General features: G+C 44.6%; 1 protein-coding gene across 1 annotated transcript in view; it reads right to left on the bottom strand.

The window, feature by feature from the left end:
* Positions 1-852: 852 nt before the first annotated feature.
* Positions 853-21,044, bottom strand: part of SHISA6 (shisa family member 6) — a gene marked incomplete at its 5' end in the record, with an annotated part of 170,187 nt that continues 149,995 nt past the window's right edge. Inside the window, 2 exons of the mRNA XM_010013394.1 lie at positions 853-1,403; positions 8,464-8,589. Of these exons, the coding sequence (XP_010011696.1) occupies positions 853-1,403; positions 8,464-8,589 (677 nt within the window). The remainder of the gene's footprint in view (positions 1,404-8,463; positions 8,590-21,044) is intronic.

Below are 21,044 nucleotides of genomic sequence, written 5' to 3'. Positions count from 1 at the left end.
TTGGTTCTTTAGGTGCAGCAGTGGCAAGAAGCTGGAGGAGGAGAAACCCTCTTCCTCCTTCCTATTTACATGTTGGAGACATCAAGATACTACAATGAGTGGGGAAAAGGGTCTAACAAGCATTTCAGTATATTTGTGCTTATTGAACACATCAACCCCACTACTTCCTACACTGAGAGAGCAGGCGATTTGTAGGCACTAGTATGTTTTTATCTTATGAATATATTTAATATAAACTAAAACTTTATTTCTCAGCCAGGCTATTCTTGTCCCTAGATCTGTCAGTCCCCTAGGAAAGTCTGCCCTTGAATTCACTCCAAGGGTGATGAAGAACAGATGTACTGGTGCTGACTGATAGCGAGCAGTCCAGAGGTGATCCCCAGCAGTCAGAAGTTTACCTTCTTGCTACAGAAAGGCCAAACATGAGGGCTGGCATGAGGACCAAGAGCAGTAACCCTTCCTGCCAGAATGGGGTGCTGTGTTTCCTCCTCCCTGTCTTGGGCTGCATGAGACTGCTTCTACCTGTAGCAACTGAAAAGTCCTAAATTCATAAGAACAATGAGATAATGCAGGTGAGCCCTTAGAAGGAGCCATTGACTACTATGGCTTTCTTTGACAGAAACCAATGCACATCAAGAAATTTCTGCTATTATGCCTCACTAACATCTGCTTGCTTGCTTGGGTTCTTATGTCACCGATGAACGGGTGGCTTTAAAAACAATGTGGATGGGACTGTCAGAGAAGTCTTTTCAGACAGTAATTCAAGGTTATCTTGGCCTATAAGGCCACTGCAGTCTGGGGTGCTGTGGCCACCCCAGTCCTTAATGAATATCTACAATGCACGAGGTCATATCAAACAGTCACCTCTGTTTTGCTCGCTGTGCGGTAGTGGTGGTGGTGTCCTGGAATATAATGCAGTTGTTCTACCGTGTTGTGCCGTCGGGAGGCGAACGCTTGGCGCTTAGCAGAGGTTGGGTTCATACCTAAGGTATTGTACAAGTTATTTGAGGCACTAGGATGGGAGTGCATTTTTGTCATCCTGTAGCGATCCAAGATGGGTGTTGATACAAAGACGTCTGTGTGTGACAATGCCCGTGACATAGACTGCTCAGGGTACCCCGACCGCTCCGGGGAGAGCAGCGGGTCTTGGGAGTGGAGGCGGTCTGCGGACAGGAGCTGCTCGTCTGAGAGGATCCGTTCATAGGACATGCTAAACTCCTCGGGCATGATCCTCTCAGGAGACAGCACTCTGTCCTGGGACATGGCCCGGATGGGACGGCGGGGCCTGTCCCGTTGGTTGGTCTGTTGAGACATTTTGATGACGTTGATAGGGAGCGTGCCCCGGGCTGCCAGGTCAGGCAGGTGTCTCCTCCTCATGTAGTACTCATCAGCCTCTTTGTCAGCTGTGGGAAAGGAAAGGGAAGAGTTAGGAATGTCAGAGCATTGTCCCATGGGGTGAAAAGGGACTGTGTACAGCACACAGCCTTGGAGCAGCCTCCTGGGGAGACCCAAGGGACCATCTAGCAGCAGCTGGACCTGGGCATGGACATCCATGCCAGGGTGCTGCCTGTCAGAGATGCCAGCCCTGTGTGGGTTGTGTCACTATGGGCTTAAGGCAGACAGGGAGTCTTATAATTGTACGCAGACAGGTGTAAGACCCTGTGCAACGCATCACACCTTGCACCAGGACACAACAGACCATACGTTGTCAAGTCCAGACTGTGGCATTGGTTGATTTACACAAATGGTGAGTCATGGAGAAATTACCACGTCACCTTCACAATACACTTAGATAGAAAGCACAGGGAAGTTGACCTGAGGTAGGCAAGTTCCCCATTTGAAGAAACTCATACCTCGCTTCTGGCCTCAGATGTGGGTGTGTTCCGGAATCCATGACTGACTTCAGCACATCTTTAATGACTACTTCTGAATCTTTATAAATGTGATCACAAAGCAGGTTTGGTGGGCATGGGATGCTCTCTCTGAGATACTGAATCATCTGTCTAAGGGCTCATTTTCCATTTTTCAGACACCTTAGTGGATAGAATGGAATTTATTCCATGAAATGTTTCTTGCTTGATTTGCTTCTCTTTGTTGCTTGGGAACTCAGCACACCCACACCCACCCACCCACCCCCCCTCCTCTTTTTGGCTTTTAGACTCAGAGAGGATGTTGGCTACTGCAGATGCATCCTGATAGATCACTTGAATCCTACAACAGCTGGAATGACCTGGTTCAACCAACTTGGCATTTGAAGATTATGGTCCCTTCCAGCCCAAGTCATCCTGTGATTCTGTGATGTGTGATAGGTGCTGACAACATCCCGGAAGTTTGCTCACAAGATAACAGCTACACATTGGTGCCTTAAGGTCTTCAGCTAAACCCTGAGTGCTGTAAGCATCTTGTGCTGGATCTCACGCACTAATTTCCTCACCTCCTATACATTCAGCACTCTTCCAGTGCCTCCTGGTCCTTGCTCCTCATGATCCTGAGAACAGTCCACGTAACTCAGAGGGTCTGTGAGGAGGATGATTGATCCCCCTGTTCCAGCATCCAAAAGTACATGGTGAGAATATGTGTGCCAAAATGCACAGCCTGTTGGCACTGTTGTTGCTACCATCCTCTTCCTTACAGCCTACACACCACCAAGGCTCTCCTTTGTGGAGAGTTACCCAGAGCTCTCCTCTACTGGCATGCTTGCTGCTGATGGGATTTGCTCTCCAGAATATATATTGTAGAAATAAGTCTTTTTTTAAGCTTCTTGGAAGAATGTGTCATTGCAAATGTCAGCCATGTCTTTAAAATCACCTTCTAAGAAGCCTGAGAAGGACTGGGAAAATTCCATATGGCCACAGTAATTGTAGACATTTTTATTCTACAATGTGGCCATAGATAGACTTGCATACACTTGGTGTGCATGAGCTTGATAATGATGCTGGGAGCTGGATGCACAATAGGAGCTAAGCAATCAGCACTCTGGCACTTGGCCTCTGCTCTGCATGACAGAAGGTCCACTGGATTTGCCCAAGTGACTCCAAATAGATGTAATAAAAGCAGAGAATATCCCAAATGGAGATGTGGTTGGATGCTCAAACCTGGCTGTGGTAATTGCCAGAAGGAGCTAAACTGGCTTATGTGAGGTTTACAGTGGTCTGAGACTGCTGGTGAGGTGGCAGAATCAACTGATTAAAAGTGTTTTGAAGTTATTCCTTGCCAATTTAGATTTAAAAAATGCAGCATGCTCTGGACTTTATAATTTTTGCCAACTAAGAGCGTTAAAAATATCCTTTCCTTCCTTCTTCCATCCCTGTACACAGTGTAGTGGTCTGCGTGGCCTTTTGCTGGCAGTGGCTAAACCATTCAGGGAACTGGTTTAATTTCAAAGGTGTTTCCAAACTCACACAGACTGCGTCCTCCTGTGATGCTGAGAGACACATGTAGATGTTGGCACAGTTATTCTGGGAACATTTTCAGGTGTAGACAGACCTCACATCTCCAACACAAAGGAATCAAAGCCGAAATGGCAGTTTCCCGTGAACAAGAAGCTGGTTTAAGCAGGCACCAGACAGACATTTAACAGGCTGTTGCCTCTGCAATGTGGTGTAGGTTCATGAGTGTTGCAGAACCAGCCATGGAGAATATAGCTTGACAGGAGGCCGAGCGTGCTGGGTCACACGTGTGCCTTCATGCCAAGGGAGAAGATCAGCACAGCTCTGTAACTGCAGCAAATCTGCACCCAGGGAAAGCAGTGAAACCAACAGGCTTTTGAGACTGGAGACACTGGGTGCTTCACCCTAGCACCTAGTGGGAACCGTGGACATCTTGTTGCACAGTTTGCTAAAATCAAAATGTCTCTGGTAACTGAAACCACCCAATATGATTCACCTCATCTGCATTGCACCAGTAAGGTCACTGGGCTAGAGAGGCTCTGACACTGCTACCCCTTATCTTTTCATTCATGCTCATGTGAAAACTGATACTTGTACTTTTAGCCAAAATAAAACTACAGTCGAGCAAGTTTCTGTCTCGTGGATGTGCTCAAGAATTCAAAAATGTGTCCTTAGTGGATTCCAAAAAGCCAGAAATGATGTGGGGACAGAATGAAATCACTGATGTATTCATTGACAGAAGTTTATCCTAGTTTTAAGTCAACCTCATATTTCTGGGGCTTCACTCGCGCTTTTCATACATTTGGAATTACTGGAAATCACCTTTTCTGCACATTTTCAAGACTTTCATAGGTTTTGGTTATTTCTTTCATCCTTTTCTTTCTTTGGCAATTTCTAGAACATTGACCATGGCTGGTCTCATCAAACATCAGGAGTGTTTGAGTGTTTCATTTGATTTGGCTTTAAATAAGCTGATTTGCCCTCAAACAGCTTTTTGGGGTTTTTTTTCCTTCCTTCCGTTTGGAGTAGAGCCCCAAATGAGTGTTCTTACTCACACATCTCATTTCTACATGTCTAAGATGCCATCACAGAAAGGCAGAGCACAGCTCCTCTGACACTGTAATTAGAGAAATGAGGTATATTTGGGACATTCTGCAAAGAGAACATGGAAAAACCAAGGATATTTTTCCTTCCTGTGGTTGTATGTTAATATGGCTAAAATACATGAACATGTGAATGTTTGTAAGACCATCATAGTAATTTCTTTGCTTTACTTAAAGGCAATTGCTTTGCTTTTCTTTCTCTGCAGCTCCAGTGTATTTCCTTTCTGGGCTTATCTCTCCTGTTTTAATTGGCTGTAACATTTCCAAGCTGCCTAGTCATTTGTGATGCTTCTTTAGCCAATACCAAGTGGCTTAATATGCCTGAAAATATTATCTTCCTTCCTGACTGACCTCTTTCACTTAGCTGGAGGCACCAATTCCCCAGAGCGATGGGCAAGATAGAGTTAATCTGGCTGCTCTTGCTCAGCCACATATTCCCACATCCACCCACCGCTGCTCTTCCCACATGCCAGCCTGACAGGGCATAGGGCTTCCCATGGATGAGATACCCTGACCCTCAGAGATCCTCCTCCTTGGCTTCACAGGTAGCAACCTCAGATGGGTTTCCTGTTGTCTGTGTCTTGAAGTAAAAGCTGCGGAGTTAAACAGCCACGGAAGCAGAAATACCACTGCTTGCATGGGATCTGCTTCTGGCTGGTTGCTATGCTAGATTGATGTGTTTCCTGCTGCTCCTATAAGGCCTGGACCCTCTCAAAGCTCTTGCTGTGGAAGAAGCAGCCATGGTCCTGCTTTCTTAGCCAAATGCCAGTAGAGGTGAGTGCCTACCCTGCTACTCCACTGGTGAGGAGGTCCCTCCCCAAGCTGGAGGGACCTTCAGAGGGCTCACATGGACATGGCTATACAGATGCCTCCATCAAACGCACAGACAAGATGCCTGATTGCTGAATGGCTGAAGTAGGGTGAGGTGGATCTGACCATACCCTTGCTGAGCTCTGTCTCCTCATCTCTGGCAAGGAGATATTAAACTAAACATTATTTCTTCTTGGATATGCCTTGATTATTAAATTTAGATGTTCTTGGGAAGAAACTGCATTTCACTATCTGTCTCTGCTAACTGTGGGAGAAGAAGTGACCTTTAGCTGTCTGGCGACTGAAATAGCTGATTAAAAAGTATCTAATTCCTTTTGTTTTACTCAGAAATATGATGTTTGTTAATGAGCTCTTCACAACATTCTTTTTTTTATAACCATGGCAGGGAATTTGTTAGAAACAAGTAATTTTAAATATAAGAAATAAAAGAAAACAAAAAAAAATCTTTGCAAATCCCAGCATTTAGATACCTTTTCTGGAATTTGTGTTGCCTTTAGCTCAGTCATATGGAGTAAGAAAATGTATTGCTGGCATTTAACAAGGGCAGGTCTAGGACCTGTGTACCTGTTTTCCTTTGGCTCTGCAGAAGACCAGCCATAAGGAAGTGATTCAGTGATTCCAGAGGGGCTGAGCATATGCAAGCCCAGTGGGAGTATGGAGTGCTTATCACTTTTAGAGCTGAAAGTGCTGTTTAGTTAGTCAAAAATACAGTGTGAGGCAGTTGGTTTGTCAGGTACTTTGCAAAAGGATAGTTTGATGCCTTGCAAAGATGACTAGGCCTGCCACTGATGGGTAAATAGCTGCTATTTCCATTGCAGTGTGCAGGGATCCCCTTCTAGGGTGGATGCTGCTGAAAAGCTAAGGGGGTGAATGAACCCCACTCCAGCCAATGGCCAAAGACTAACTGTAATGTTCTTAGATTCATGTTGACTGTTGGGTATCCTCTGAATGAGGACAGGGCCAGGAAAAGCTCAAGAGAGGGACGCTCACTATACTCAGCACGTTCTTGAGGATGCGTAATCTTGGCACCTTAACACAAACCTATTTTTGTCATTTTAGACAAATCTCTTGGAAATGCAGTTCTAGAGTTCAATACTTATTCCCTTTTCTGTAATCTACTGAGGGGCAAGCTGGACAAGTAAGGGCCTGTCCTTTCTTCAACTGCTGAGCAAAATTTACTGCAGCCAATGGGTCAGACTGCTGAGACACCACTTAGTAAGGTATTGCTCAGTGAACAGATGGCAGTGCTTGGTGTGGGTGAATTTATACTCAGTGTTAGTCAGGTAAGCATTGTAGGAGTATGTAGAGGAGAGTGTTCAAATCTGACATACTTTTCCAGTTGTTGTTTGTGGAAGGGGTGGGAGTTTCAGTTAGGATTCATTTGTGGGGTTTTAATGTTTCAGTGAGATACATCAATAGCTTTAACATAGAGTTCAAGGAGATTTCATTGAGAATCCATGCACAATATGTGAAGGAATAAATAAACCACAGGCTAGAAGAGGTCCTGACCATCCTTTGCATCATGACAGGAGCAGCCATCATTTCTAACCTGTACTCAGTGATGCCAGGACAGAGATGTCCCAGACTCTGAACAGGAAGCATGTATCCCAAGTAATCCCAGGCACTGCAAATCAATTACATATTAAAAAGCAGTTGTCAGGGCTATCTAGAGGGTATCTTTGTTATGCTGAGAAATTTTCATTTCAGCTAAGAAATGAAAATAAATCATCACATTTTAAAGCAGTAATATTAAAATGCCAAGATTTCAAGGGTTTTCTAATATTAGATAGTACCGTCAAAGTTGATGAAGAACATGGACTGTTCATTGCTGGGCTGCAGCAAGGCCAAAATGCTTGTGGTTGGGAGTGTGAGATCCAAATGCTATCAGGGACCAAAGCTCCTGGTTAGAAGCAGAGTCATGCATGTGGCACACTGATCAGGGAAGATGGCAGGCTCCATTAACAAAATACCTCACCTCTGTTCTCCAACAGGGTTAAGCACATGCTTACTTTTAAACACATCAAATGTATTTTTCTTAACGTTAAACATGTACCATGCTGAAGTGCCAAGGAGTGGGCTGAGATTTTTATGTGCTACATTTCCATTCCATTTTCTCTTCTGGAAGATCTTCCACAGAGATCTTATTGACAGTCCAAGGGCTTCCCTGACACTTAATTTTGTGTGTCTCACTCAGGTGGCTAAATTGGGAATGCAGATTTTAGATATACTAAGGAAGTAGGATCTGCTCTTCATCCTGACCTGTCTTCAATTAAGCTATTGCAAGGATAAACACCTAAGATATTTCTCTAAATTCAGCAGTATGAATACAAGCTGCATCCAGAAAATGTCCGTGGAAACATATATACTACAAACCTAGTGTCAGTCTGGAGAGAGCATTTGCCTGCACAAATACCACTTATTTCATAAACCCACCAGAGCTGAAAAGTGCCACCAGCAAAGCTGATGGGCTGGAGCATCTACAGGAAAGCTGGCAGAACAATGCAAGACATAAAACAGCAAGAAAGAACAGATACCAACTAGTGTGAACAGGGTGGTCAGCAACATGCTGCAATATCAGAGACACTCCTTGGATCAGTGTATGGCACAAGTCAGGACCAGATCCAGACACATACACCATGAAACATGGTAGATCACACTGCTGTCCTCCTACTGAAATAGATGCTCCCAACCATTTCAGCAGCTTTCTGTCAACATGGGCTTGTCATCTGGTTTCAGCTACCCCCATGGATGGGGAGATATCTGCCCTGGGTACACCGAAGTGAACTCAGCGGATCTGGGGCAGACAGCTTGGTTCATCTCGACTCCAGCAGAAAGAAGATCCTCAGATGACTCTATGAGGAGCAGATACAAGGTGGTATAGTGGGACAGGAAGAGGTCAGTAAGCAAATAACCACATGTGCTCTCACAGTAATGAAGTGACTCTTTCTCTACAGTCTTCCTTAATGGGAAGCGACAGCCAAAAGAATCATTACCAGAGACACCAACTTGGGCAGTACAATGACAGAAGGAAGAAAATTATTGCCTTAACATTGTGCCCAATGTGGCTTACAAGCAAATGAGATACAAAAGAAATGAAATGAGCTGACACCTACTTAGTCTCTTCAGAGAAGAATATTTACTTGGGTTTGTCTTGATGGCAGACTCATAGGATGGTGGGAGGTGAGAGAGGTTCTGGAAGGACCGGGAGAAGGACAGATCATAGGGTTCGGTGGCAGAAGTAAGGATGTTGTTCATTCGTGGCTTGTCTGAAAAGAAACAACAAAGACATGTCTACAGTGTGCACCCAACAAAGCTGAGAGAGGCAAGTCATTCCCACAGACTCTGGCAGGGAGAAGAGCTGTATCTGAGCCAGCGTTAGTGACAAGCTATGGACATAATTCAAATGGGTACCAGCTGATCAGTGAAAAATGGATTCTGTGGCTTGTTTCCTTGTCCACAGCGGTTATGGAGAAAAGCAAACCAGACCTCAGAAATACCTGGACCAAACAGCTCTCCTCAAAGCAGTACAGGGTGTCTGGTGGACTGTTAGTCACCTCACTTACTGTGGAGGGCTGTGTCATGGTGCTGTGGACGGGCCCCATTGCAGCCTGCATGAGTTCAGGCAGCATCACTTACCTTCACCCCAGCAAGCTGTGCTTTCCCCACCATCAGAGACATAGAAATGAGTCTATGGGGTTATTTTAACTGAGGCTGGTGGTCAAATTGCTCTCTCAGTGTGCCAGATTTCGGATTAATGCTTTGACACTGGAGGCTCCTGGCAAAGCCAGTCCATAGTTCCAGCTGTTCTGGTGGGCTTTAGGGATCACCATGCTTCCCTTCCCCTGGGAAGTGTAAAGTACAGCTGTGGGGTGTGCATCTGGGTGCAGTCAGAAGACAAGGCAAGGTTTGGAGAGGTTCCTGATGCAGAGAAGGAGGTGCCATCCCTGAGGAGCTGGTCCCTGAGGGAACCTGAGCCAGTGTCAAAATGCCTGCTTCCAGGATGCTGATGCTGAGGGCACTGAGCATGAATGTTAAAATTCAAGTCCAGACAATCTGCAGAGTTTTGAAATCTTGGTCCTTTGCTGCAAGCTGGTTGGAAAATGGTCTTTCATCAGCCCAGCCAAGGGACAGGGACCTGTTGAATTGCATTTATAAATCCCAGGTGTTCAGATGTTAAAATAGGCAGGTACACAGGAGCTTCAATTACGAGAAGCAAAGCTAAATCAGGCTACAGTGGGCTCTGTGGGAGTTTGCAGCAGTGATGGGATTGCATAAGTCTACGTCAAAAGGCCAAGGAGGTGGACACTTCATGTGTGGTCTGAAAATAAAACCAGAGGGCTAGATTTTCCAATACAGGTGAGGAGTGGCAGAATTCCCAAGTCTTGGGTTCACATGTCCCTGCACATGGGAATGCAGAGCTGCCTCCACAACTTCTCCCCTACTGTGGCTTCCCTTAGATATTTTAAACCTCCTGTCACCTACCTTCACATCGCACCCATGCTTCCCAAAGATGGGCTGAGACAGTCTTGTCTTCCAGCGTAAATTTGCTCATGGTTTCCCAAATCCAGTGTGGTCAGAGCACTCCTCTGCAGCTCTCAGCAGACTTACATTCTCAGTCCTCAATTCAGAGACATCTGTGGCATTTGAGGTATGCCAGGTTATCCAAGACACTCACAGGAGGCTGAGTGAGGTGGGACCTGTCAGACATCTGAGGCCACCCATGTTTTGGCACTTGATTTACAACTACCATGTCAACAAACTCAAATCTTGCTCCCTCCTGCCCCTGTTGTCACTGAGTCTGTGTATTCTGCTGCACCATGAGCTTCCTCACAATGAAGCTTCTGCATGAGCAGGCAGTGTGCGCTTGCAGCCCAGAAAGCCAACCGTATCCTGGGCTGTATCAAAAGAAGCATGATCAGCAGGTCAAAGGAGGTGATCCTGCCCCTCTACTCTGCTCTTGTGAGACCTCACTTGGAGTATTGTGTCCAGTTCTGGTGTCCTCAACATAAAAAGGACATGGAGCTGTTGGAGCAAGTCCAGAGGAGGCCATGAGGATGATAAGAGGACTGGAGCACCTCTCATATGAAGACAGGCTGAGAAAGTTGGGGCTGTTCAGCCTGGAAAAGAGAAGGCTGCTTGGAGACCTCATAGCAGCCTTCCAATATCTGAAGGGGGCCTACAAGGATGCTGGGGAGGGACTCTTCACTAGGGACTCTGGTGGTAGGACAAGGGGTAATGGCTTTAAACTTAAACAGGGGAACTTTAGGTTAGATATAAGGAAGAAGTTCTTCACAGTGAGGGTGGTGAGGCACTGGAATAGATTGCCCAAGGAAGTTGTGAATGCTCCGACCATGGAGGTGTTCAAGGCCAGGCTGGACAAAGCCTTGGGCAACATAGTTTAGTGTGTGGTGTCCCTGCTCATGGCAGGGGGTTGGAACTAGATGATCTTAAGGTCCTTTCCAACCCTAACTATTCTATGATTCTATGATTCTATAACGAATCACAACAGTGCCAGGGTATGACCATGAGAGAAGGAACAGCTTCCCCTTTCTCTGAGCACCAGTCTGGCGCCAGCATGGGATACCCCAACTTTGTGTGATCCTCCAGTGCTGACAGCAAGGAAACTGCTTCATCAGGAACAGGGGCTTTGCCTGTTTCAGCAAGTATCCTCTGGGCTCAAAACCTGACAGCCAACGTCAGCCACCCCACAGAAAGGGAAGAGCCCAGCTCTCTGCCAGAGCATCATTTCATCTCCAGGTCAGAGAAATTATGAGGTACTTTCTTAAGGAATTCAGCAATGATGAAAATTTCCTCTTAACAGTGCAATAACCATCTCAGATAATAAGCTCTTCTTTCCTACTGCTTATGTACCTCTCTGCACTCCTGGAGCAGGGTTATTGCTGGCAAAAAGAACATAGCCCCAAGTGAGCATATAGCTAATGTGTCATCTCTCTGAGAACATTATTTTCTTGCTGATGACTTCAAACCATGTCTAATAGACTGCAGGATTAGGAAGTGCATCATATTCATCAGGGTGCTGGAAACAATTGATCAGATATTATCCAGTAAAGAGAGACTGTATTAGCATTGAAACTATGTCCCCACTCCTATTTGTGCTTGTGTGGCATCCTGGGGTAACATGTCTTTACAGATTTCTCAGCCAGAACCTGTGTCTGATCTCCATTTTGCATGGAGGTTTGGACATGATGAAATAAGCCCAGTCATATGTATGGAATCTGTGTTCAGTGCCAAAGCAGGAGCATTAACTGACTGTTTGCATGAGGTGTGTGAAATTAAGTGCCACATATTTATCTGATGGGCTTGTGCAGAATCAGTGCATCTTTGTACTGCTTCTTCCATCCAGTCAGTCAGGAACAGACTGTAACGATCTTGGCAAATGAGAAGTCACTTTGAAATCCACTACCCATCATTCAGGAAAATAAGGGATAAACTGAAATGACCAAAGATAATTTCAGGTGACTTTTGCATAATATAGTTTAAGGGCAAGATCAGAGAACTGAGAGGCTCAAGAAGGAGAATTATCTTCTGCAATTTGTATTCTGGGACCCGTTCAGCAGAAGATTCGCAGTAGTTCTTCACCCTTGCAATGGATTTGAGTCATGCTTTTCTCAGGCATCTCTCCTTTTTGTTTGTGGTGTTTGTTGGTTCCTGTAGAAGATGCAGGACATAATTAATGAACAGGGTGTAAGTAAAAAGATCTCCACATTCCCCACAAGGCAGCTGAGGTTGTACATTGCTCTGTTATCCAGCATTCCCACTCATTCCAGCCCAGCTCTACATTCTGGGCAATGGGAGATGACTACTGGAAAATTGAAGACATCCAGTGGTTACAGGGATTACTTTCGAAAGTCAGTATTGCTGCACATCTTCCTCACCACCATCCTGGAGCCATGTGCCATTTAATGCCTCTCTGATACATCATGCATTCTGGGCACAATTTGCAAAGCTCTTTGGAGAGGGAAATGGAGGAAATAAAGCTCACCCAGTGCAAGGCACATACACCAGAGTCGGGAGCATTATCCAGCAGTGTCATTTCTCTTGCTTTCTGAACTCTCTGTGCTACAGGCTCCAAACAGCCACATCTTTTTACAGCCAATGCAACATCTTAAAATTCTGCCTGTGTCTCTCTGATTAATTCAGCAGAAGAAAGCTCAACTCTGCAGCATTCACTCATCCACTGAGCATCAGTGGTTTCAGAGCACTCTGACCACAGTGCAGTGTTGCTTCAGCCACTGGTGGGGCTGGTATCATGGCACAGCACTGCCCAGAACTCATTAGGCTGCACAGTGTTGGTACTATACACTCAGGAAGGTAGCAGGCATCTCTGCGGAGAAACTCTTCCTTTGCAGATCTCATCTCTCTTCCTGGACATGTACCAAGCAAGAACTTTGCATTTCTTCTGTTTCATGAGCCAGAACTGCTGGGCCAGTCCAAACCCTGTTGTACTTCCATAAGAACTGGTAGATGAGATGCAGAAGGTCTCCATTCAGACAATGCTTTTGCATAAAAACTTGAGAAGGTGCTGCCCGGGAGCAGAGTGTCAGAGCTCTGCACTCTTTCTGCACTGCTCGCACAGATGGACTGCCAGAGGAACACATATCCTGATACATCTTGTATCCTGAAATGGGTATATGGCCTGCGGTGGGCATGTCACCCCCATGGAGGTCAGGGGCCTGCAGTTGCCTGTATGCATTGGGGATTGCAATTACAACTGGCCTCCGAGTGGACATATGGATTCACTCCTCTGCTTTATATATGCACTCAGTTGCTGTCTGCTCTATGAAGGAAAGTAAGTCACTCTAAGTTGAAGGAGAGCTTTGTTTCACTGTTGGTGTTTCACAACTTTTCTGCAAGCACAGGGCTCAGAAGTAGTTTCAGAATCTCTAAAGCTGGAGACTTGTGTTGTGGACATTAGAGCTGAAGTCTTCTCATAGTGTCTTGCTCTGCCCCTGTTCTTGGAAGGCAATTTCTGTCTCAAGCTGTGTTTACATGATGTGCAGAACCTTTTGTGTACAAGGACAGGAGCAGATGATACCCAAGACAAAAAAAATCAACCCACCACCAAAGTGAATTTAAGGCAAAGTTTTAAACAAAGCTCTAGTGGCAAAAGGGATGTGCTCCATATTTGCATACGAGCTTGCACATATGTTGTGTGAATTCTGCAAGACATTTCAGCAGATGCCTTTTAAAACATTCATCCAGAGAAAGCAAACAATGTCACCTAGGAGAAGCTGATAGAACCAAGCCTTCTGCTGCTCAGCTTCAGCTCAGCATCGCTTCAGTCCCCTGTCAAAACATGCACTGCTCCCCCAGCACTGCCTTCTGCTCAGCCACTTGAAGGCTCAGACACAAAGTCTCCGATTCTGATGCAAACTCTTGCACAAGACTGTGTTCCTCAGGAAAATCTGGTGGTAGCTGATGATGTTTGGTAGCCTTCTGTGCCAAGACTTAGCACCTCCTGAGCCATCCTGGCAGTGACATGCTGTTACAGCATGCAAAGAACTGATGTGAACAGACTCAGATTACAATTTATAACATACATCTTCTGTGTTTGTGGGGGGAAAGATTTGTGTTTTCACACTTCTTTTTTTATGTTACAAACACTGTTATTAACAATCTTTTGCATCTCCAATGAAGAATCTCAAAGAGGTTTATACATTTCCAGGTCAGATCCTCCTTGGTGCAAATCAGCAGCTCTCCAGTGAGTAGCTGCCCTCATTTATATGAGCTGGAGATGTGGGATTCTAAATTCAGCCAGTGATGAAAAACCTTTGCATATAAGGATGGTGCTAGGATTAGGTCTTTTAGGGCTCATGGCTCAGAACTGAGCAGCAATCTGAAGGGGTAAGATACAGAGAGGATGAGGCACACCAGCACATTGCAAGATGATGCCCTTAAATGCTACAATATACACTCATAGCATAATAATATACCTGAATCATATTACCCAGGGGCTATTAACATGAAGATACTTCTGTACACAAGGTGCTTAACTGAACTATGTTACACACTGCAACACAGGGCGAGAGGAATAATGCTGCCAATTAGAATCAAATGAGAAACTACAGAAAGTAGAATTGCACTTGGCAATCACAGCAAAAGACATATTAATTGTTCCTTGAGTTTGCTGCCTTTTCATGGGGATGCAGAAAACAACAACACATGGCTCTGACACCAGAGCATCCAGGATGTAGGACTGTGCAGAACTAGGGATAGGACTCATTCTTTTGAGGACTAGGACTCATTGAATTTGAGGCTGTGCAGTTGAAAACTGTCAGCCTGTTAACACCTTCCACCTCTGCGAGTGCCTCATGCTCAGGGCTTGACATCGCATGGAAGGGAAGCTTGTTCAGAAAGGAAACTGCATCAGGGTGTTTGGTCCTGGCAGTGGACAAATAAGGGGAATAATCCAAAACTAGCTCTAGCCCCTGAGAGAAACCAATCTGTCTCAGTCCTTTGGGACTAGGATGAGGCACGAGCCCCCAGACAGGCTGAAGACAGTGCAGGGACCAACACAACCTGCTGCCAGTCACAGTTATCTCCACACTGACAGCACCTCCAGCAGTGCAAATGGCAATCCCCTGCTTTGCCTCAGCGGTTTCACATGCTCTGGTTTTTATGATGCTGTGATTTGCCTCCAGAGCTTTTGGTCTTCTTCAGTGGTCTCATATTCACTAGAAATAAAGACACTGCTTCCCCTTGCTTATGGTCTGCGATATTCTGCTTCTGTAAGAGGAACCTGAGACCAGTGTCAGAGCTATTCAGCTCACGTTGTCCCTTTGCTTAAACAACTGTATTGTCACAGAGAGAAGCTCCCATAGGTGAGGGTGGAGACACAGTTACACCACAGAGTTCTACTCCACGAGCCTCAGTATTTTATTTGCAATAGTCACTTGCTGGGTGGAATACGGGCCATGTCATGGGTGGCATAACAGGATTCATCTACAAGTTAAGGCCTCCGTACTCAGCCACTGAGCTGCACCTCAAGCTGGGAGGCTGTATTAGCCCTGCCATTCTAAGACCATGAAAAGAGTGATTTCTTTGCCCAAACCCACAATTTATTTAGTCTAGAAAGCAAAGACCAGTTGCTTCAGCTCTGAGCACTTTAAAGGGAGTTGCCATTGAAGTCCTTTATCTTCTTAGCCCCAGGGCTCTTTTCTGCCGTGGACATCAACAGACTAAAGGAAGATTAGCACACATGTCATCAGAGACTAGTCCCATTACTTAAATCCACCCACAGCCCCAACAAAACAATACATCCCCTGCACAGAGGTTGGCTCTGCACTGTAGGACATTGTTAGCAACTTCTCAGGTCAAGACAGGCGAATGGTGATCCTGATTCACTAACAACTTTGCTCCAATGTGCTTTGTAATTGTGTAACTGGAGCTGTATTAAAACACAACCACCTGTGTATTTTGCTTTGCAAAGCAGCCAAATCATGAACTGGTATCCCCATCACAAATGGCATCTTGTATGCACCAAAAAGCTGTGACCATGTTGTCCTGCCCTGGCAGATTACCTTGTTCATCCCTCTTCCAGCTTTCATTAAAGCTCTACTGCTTTGCAGAAAGAGCAGTGTACATAATGTGTCTATTTGTTCTGTAGGTTATATTCTACAGATCTGATTATCTTCTTATTTCCTCACATATATCTCTACTGGGGATAAATCTAATTTAAACAGTCCTTAATTGTTATGATTTTGTAAAGAGTGTCTTAAACACGATAGACACAAAACTCTTAACAAATTGCTGGAGGAGATGTCACAGTTTAGGGAATCATTTTCATATCTTCTGGGATTGCCCCAAATTGAAGCTTCTGGTCTGATGTTAGAAAATTGACGCAAGAATTATTTCAGCAATATATCCCCCAAAGCCCTGTTACCGAGCAGGGAGGAAGATGCCCTGGATTTTGAAATGAAGAAAAGAGAAAGAAGGAAGTAAAGAAGAAAAGAATAGAGACAAAAGAGAAGAGAGAGGGAAAGGAGAGAGAAAAGAGAGAAAGGAGAGAAATAGATAAGAGAAGCAGCAGAAGAATTCATGTGCATGAATATATGGGAATGTGATTAAAGTTCACACGGGTACAGCTATAACATTGCCTCAGAGCAAACCCAGGCATCAGCTATGGAAAAATACTTGGCCAAATTAAAACCTTGAAGTGAAGCAATTTGTTGCTTATAGTGGTATTTTTGAGATGATTATCGAATGCAATGAACTGACATAAAAATTATGATATGAACTCCCTACTAACTAGATTACTTAGCAATGTGCTTGTGATTTATCTAGATGTAAAAAATGTTTATACAAGACTCTCTTGGTTACCATAATTAAATATGCACTAAAGAGGATGAGATTAAACTCCAGTAACAGTAAAAAATAAAGCAATAAGCTTTACAGAACCCAAGCCCAGGCAGTCCACATATATTCCTGTTATAGCCAATGCTTCACTGCCTCAGTTCTGGTTTGTGCCCCTTGCTTTTTTTCACATTTTAATTTGTTTGGGTTTTTTTAATAGGAAAATAAATTTATGTGCTTAATTTGTATAAAGACTGAATATCTAAGTGAGATAAGCTCATGTATCAAAGGATTTACCTGCTTTCATATGTAAAACTTACTGTGCTTAGAAACCAGTACTTGAGCACTCACATTCACCTTTTACGCACAAAATCGCTGCATTTCCAAAACCTGCTGTCGAATTCTTCATTTGCAGATGAAATCTGAAGCTGCTGGAGAACAAAAGCCTAGAGCTCAGGAAACCCACATCAACCTTCTGAACCCGGAGGAGTTGAGGTCTCAAGTCTGTCACTGAAAGCAGAATTCAGGCTGAGGTTTCTAAAGGCCTGTAGATATCTCTATAATGGGATATTCAGTGTCCTAGAAGTGAATTAGGTACGTGAATAGACTGACACCAGAAGATCAACAGACTTCTTTCAGATGTGGGAATCTCAGAGTCAGGGTGGCTAATGCAGAGCCCTCAACAACAGTGGAAATGAAGTTCTGGTATTGCAGACCATGGTCATTTGTCTTCATCTTTATTGGAAATTGTCTTCCCCAACATATCATATTTTCCAAACTCAGGACAGACACATGTTTCACCCCTCTGCAAACCCTCTGTGCTAGCCACGTGGGGAAAAAAGGGAGACTTTCTTCTTCACTCTGTGCTAACTGTGCTGCAAACAGCACTATGCTAATTAAATGATAGCAGCCTGACAGAACAGATTATATATGATCCCACCATTAATTAGTAGTTATTCCTTCCTGCATTAGAAGAGTTCAGTGTAATCACATCAGTGATCTCGCAGCTGCACAAACCCACTGTGAAGGGCTGCCCCACACTGTAGTACCACCATGATTCCCAAGACCTTTGGGGAAACAAATGGGTTGGTGCCATTTGCTTTACTTCTACATAGGTCTAGCCAGTATAGGAACGGGAAAAAGGAGCACAGGGGACTTGGCTTTCATCCCTCCTCCACAAGGAGGTCTCCTGCAGGGCCCCATGTCTGCCACAACGCTCAGTCCCACGGTTGTATGAGTCTGTAGACTCATTGTAATGGGAATTACAGGGGAAGGTAAGAAACCTGTGAAGTTCCTGTGATGGTAGGAGATGGGAGAGAGATCACCAGTCCACAGCAGCTGAGCTCTCATCCTGACAAGTATTCAAAGTTTCAACAGCTCATGCTCCCCTTCACACATACCAGGTCAAGTGCATCCTTGCTGGGTCAGGCAGCACTTGGGGAGGCTGTAGAGAGATCCTGCAGCCATGGGAGGGATTTGCTGGCTGTTCAGGCTGAAATGTTGTTCATTTTGTGGCATGTCACCTACAATTGCTGCCCTGATTGCTCTGCACTGGTAGGCTGAGACCCTTTCTCTGGTTGTTTAAATCCAGTTAAGAGTGAACCGAATACAGGTCATGTGCATGTCTTCAGCCTCATGCTGGCATCTTTCCCTTTCTGCTCCTTTCAGGGGTGTCACTGCATGGTGGGTGATAGAGACAGGCTAAAGGGACAGAGCTCATGAACATGGTGCTCGAAAAGACAGCTTATGTCTGCCTACAAATCACAAGAAAACATACCCCATGTCCTACGCAGGAAGGGAACGATATTAAACCTGTTGTGTTGCTGAACTGTGTCAGAATCTGAACAGTAATTGTGAATACTGCAATCTTTTGATGACTTATTTGAAAAGTCCAAATAACTTTTTTACACTCACCAAGCAATGGATCACCAGCACCAGCACACATGAATATCATAAACAAAAGTATCTATGACCATATGGATAAATTAGGAATAAAATATCACCCAAGAATAAAGTATAAGTCTGAATCATACAGTTATTTGTAGTCAGATTATTCAAGTCACTTTGTACAACCAAACTATTCAGATACAGTAAACGCAAGAAATGAGTGCAGGAAAAAAGGTGAAAGTTTCTAATCCAAGATCTCTGTATATCTCCTTTGATTTTTGTCTTTCAGGTACATAAAAAAGAAAAGCATTTGTCAGGGCCAGAGGGAAGTTATCTGTCTTAGCACATATTGTTACTTTGAGTTATTGAATGCAATAGGGATCTGATGATGGAGCTGCATTAAAATGCCCGGGCAGAGGCACAGGTAAATGGGACTCATCTGGCTTTGCTGGGGCAGTTCTCAGAACCCAGCATGTGCTAGATGTGAAGAACAAGTAGTAAGACCAGAGAAAAGACAATAAATTTAACCCTATTACATCACCTTCTTCTTCTTCTTCTTCTTTCTAAAATCAGTAGTCTGAAGAGCATTTGAATCTGTCAGTTCAGGTTCAATAAATACTCCTGTGTTTCTGCCAGGTTTAAAGCTGATGTTGTTTCTTCTGAGTTCTGGGGGACATGGGAAAAAACCCAACCCCTAATACTGTAGTCTTACAACTGAAAGTAACTTGCAGGCTGAGAAGCTGCCTGCCCCATCCTCTAGGAAGGAGAAACACCAAAGGTTTTAGGTGACCTTTTCAAGGGCAATTGTTCTCTCACCCTTTTTTGCAGCAAAGAAACACGGAAATTGCTATACAAGTACACAATCGATTCCAGAATACTAATCAAGATGAAGTTTCAGTATTAAAAACAAATACCAGAACAAAAATAGTAACAGAGAGATTCAGAGGTGCAAGAAGTGTATATCAAGATGAGATTTAACCATCCCTTACGGGTTCCTCAGCAGAAGGAACGTTCCAGCTACAAATCCTGGAGGAATATATCACATTCAGAGGGTAAAGGATGCAGGGAAGAACAAAGACAAGACCAAAACAAGGTAGCAGAGGAAGAGGAAAGAAAGCAGAGAGGACCTGAGGGTTCATTCAGAGGCTGGACTGATTGCACAGAGGCAGGGGGAATCACTGATTTGGGTGGTAGTGACTAGTCTGGATTTGGATGGAGCCAGGAAGCTGCAGGTGATTTGTGTGGTTTGTGATTGCTGCGATGCAGGGAGGGACTTGCTTCCACACTCAACAGCTAATGGTGGGCCAAGGACATCAAAAGGAGGGAGCTAGGGAAAAGAAGGAGGAAGGGCTGGAGGACAGGGCTGAGCAGAGAGGAGTGGGGTTTCTGGCCATGAAGGAAATGATGGAACACCTCCTGGCTGGGATGAGAGGGTGGAAACAAAGGGGAAAACAAGTAGTATCTTTGAACAGCATCTGAACTCTCGAAACTGGCTAAAGGATTACATAGGGCATCCCCAAGCTTATTAGACCAGGAGGGCTAGATAGAGAGGTGCCAATAAATGTGCTGAACCATGTGCAGAGGTGAGGCACATAAAAAGAGCGTTTTTCCAGAGCTCAGCAGGAGCACTGTCAGAAGGGGTATTAACACACACGAAGCTGTTTGGGTACAAAGACCAAACACAGAGAGGCTTTGGAATTGCTCTGAAGGGCTGCTCTCACCCTTTAGAGGGATGACCAGACAGGTTACACAGTGACAGGCTACCCCAGACATCTCCTGAGGTGTCACTTCTGAGGCTATGGGGATAGGTCTGTGGGGGGTGTAGGGATATGAAAGCTGCTCTGGGTTTCTTAAGTTCCCAGGTTCAGGGATATGTCATGTTTCCACAATAAAATAAAGGGAATTTGGAAGGGTGTGAGAGCAACCACTGGAACCAGTTGAGAAGGAGGCATTTCTGTTTATGAAAGTAGGCAGGGGGAATCCTGAATCTCTTCATGGTCTTCACCTATCTTGCATACTAGAAAGTGGAGAGACATTGTGCAGTGAATCAGGGGCATCAGCAAGTTATCCCAACTGGACCCATACAAGTATGGACTGGACAACTTGGATTTACCTGTGAACTCAAATTCTGGCCACATCCTGTTATGCCCAAATCACGTAATCTTAGGATCCCTTGCCTCCTGTTCACTGTGCTTCTAACCTATCTTAGAAATATGCACAAGCAGCACTGTAAGTTGAGTGGCTTGGCTGACAAGATGGACTTTTCTTTGGTTGTCATTTTTATGGTCTTTGTTGGTTAAATCTGACAGCACCTTTCTGATGTGGAAGGGAGAAAAGAGCAATCAGACACGGAGAAACACAAGGGTGATAGGTAGAATTATAACGGACTGAGCCATATTTCATTGTAAGCACTATTTTAAAATATGGTCCTATTTAATGTTAATGGAAACGATCATTCATGCATCATTGCCATAGGAACATTTCTATTAACATTAAATATTCTTCGATACCAGTAAATGCT

This window comes from Nestor notabilis, unplaced genomic scaffold, assembly GCF_000696875.1.
Source record: "Nestor notabilis isolate BGI_N333 unplaced genomic scaffold, ASM69687v1 scaffold1364, whole genome shotgun sequence".
In the NCBI taxonomy this organism is placed as follows: Eukaryota; Metazoa; Chordata; class Aves; order Psittaciformes; family Psittacidae; genus Nestor; species Nestor notabilis.
This window is presented reverse-complemented; position numbering and strand designations above follow the sequence as displayed.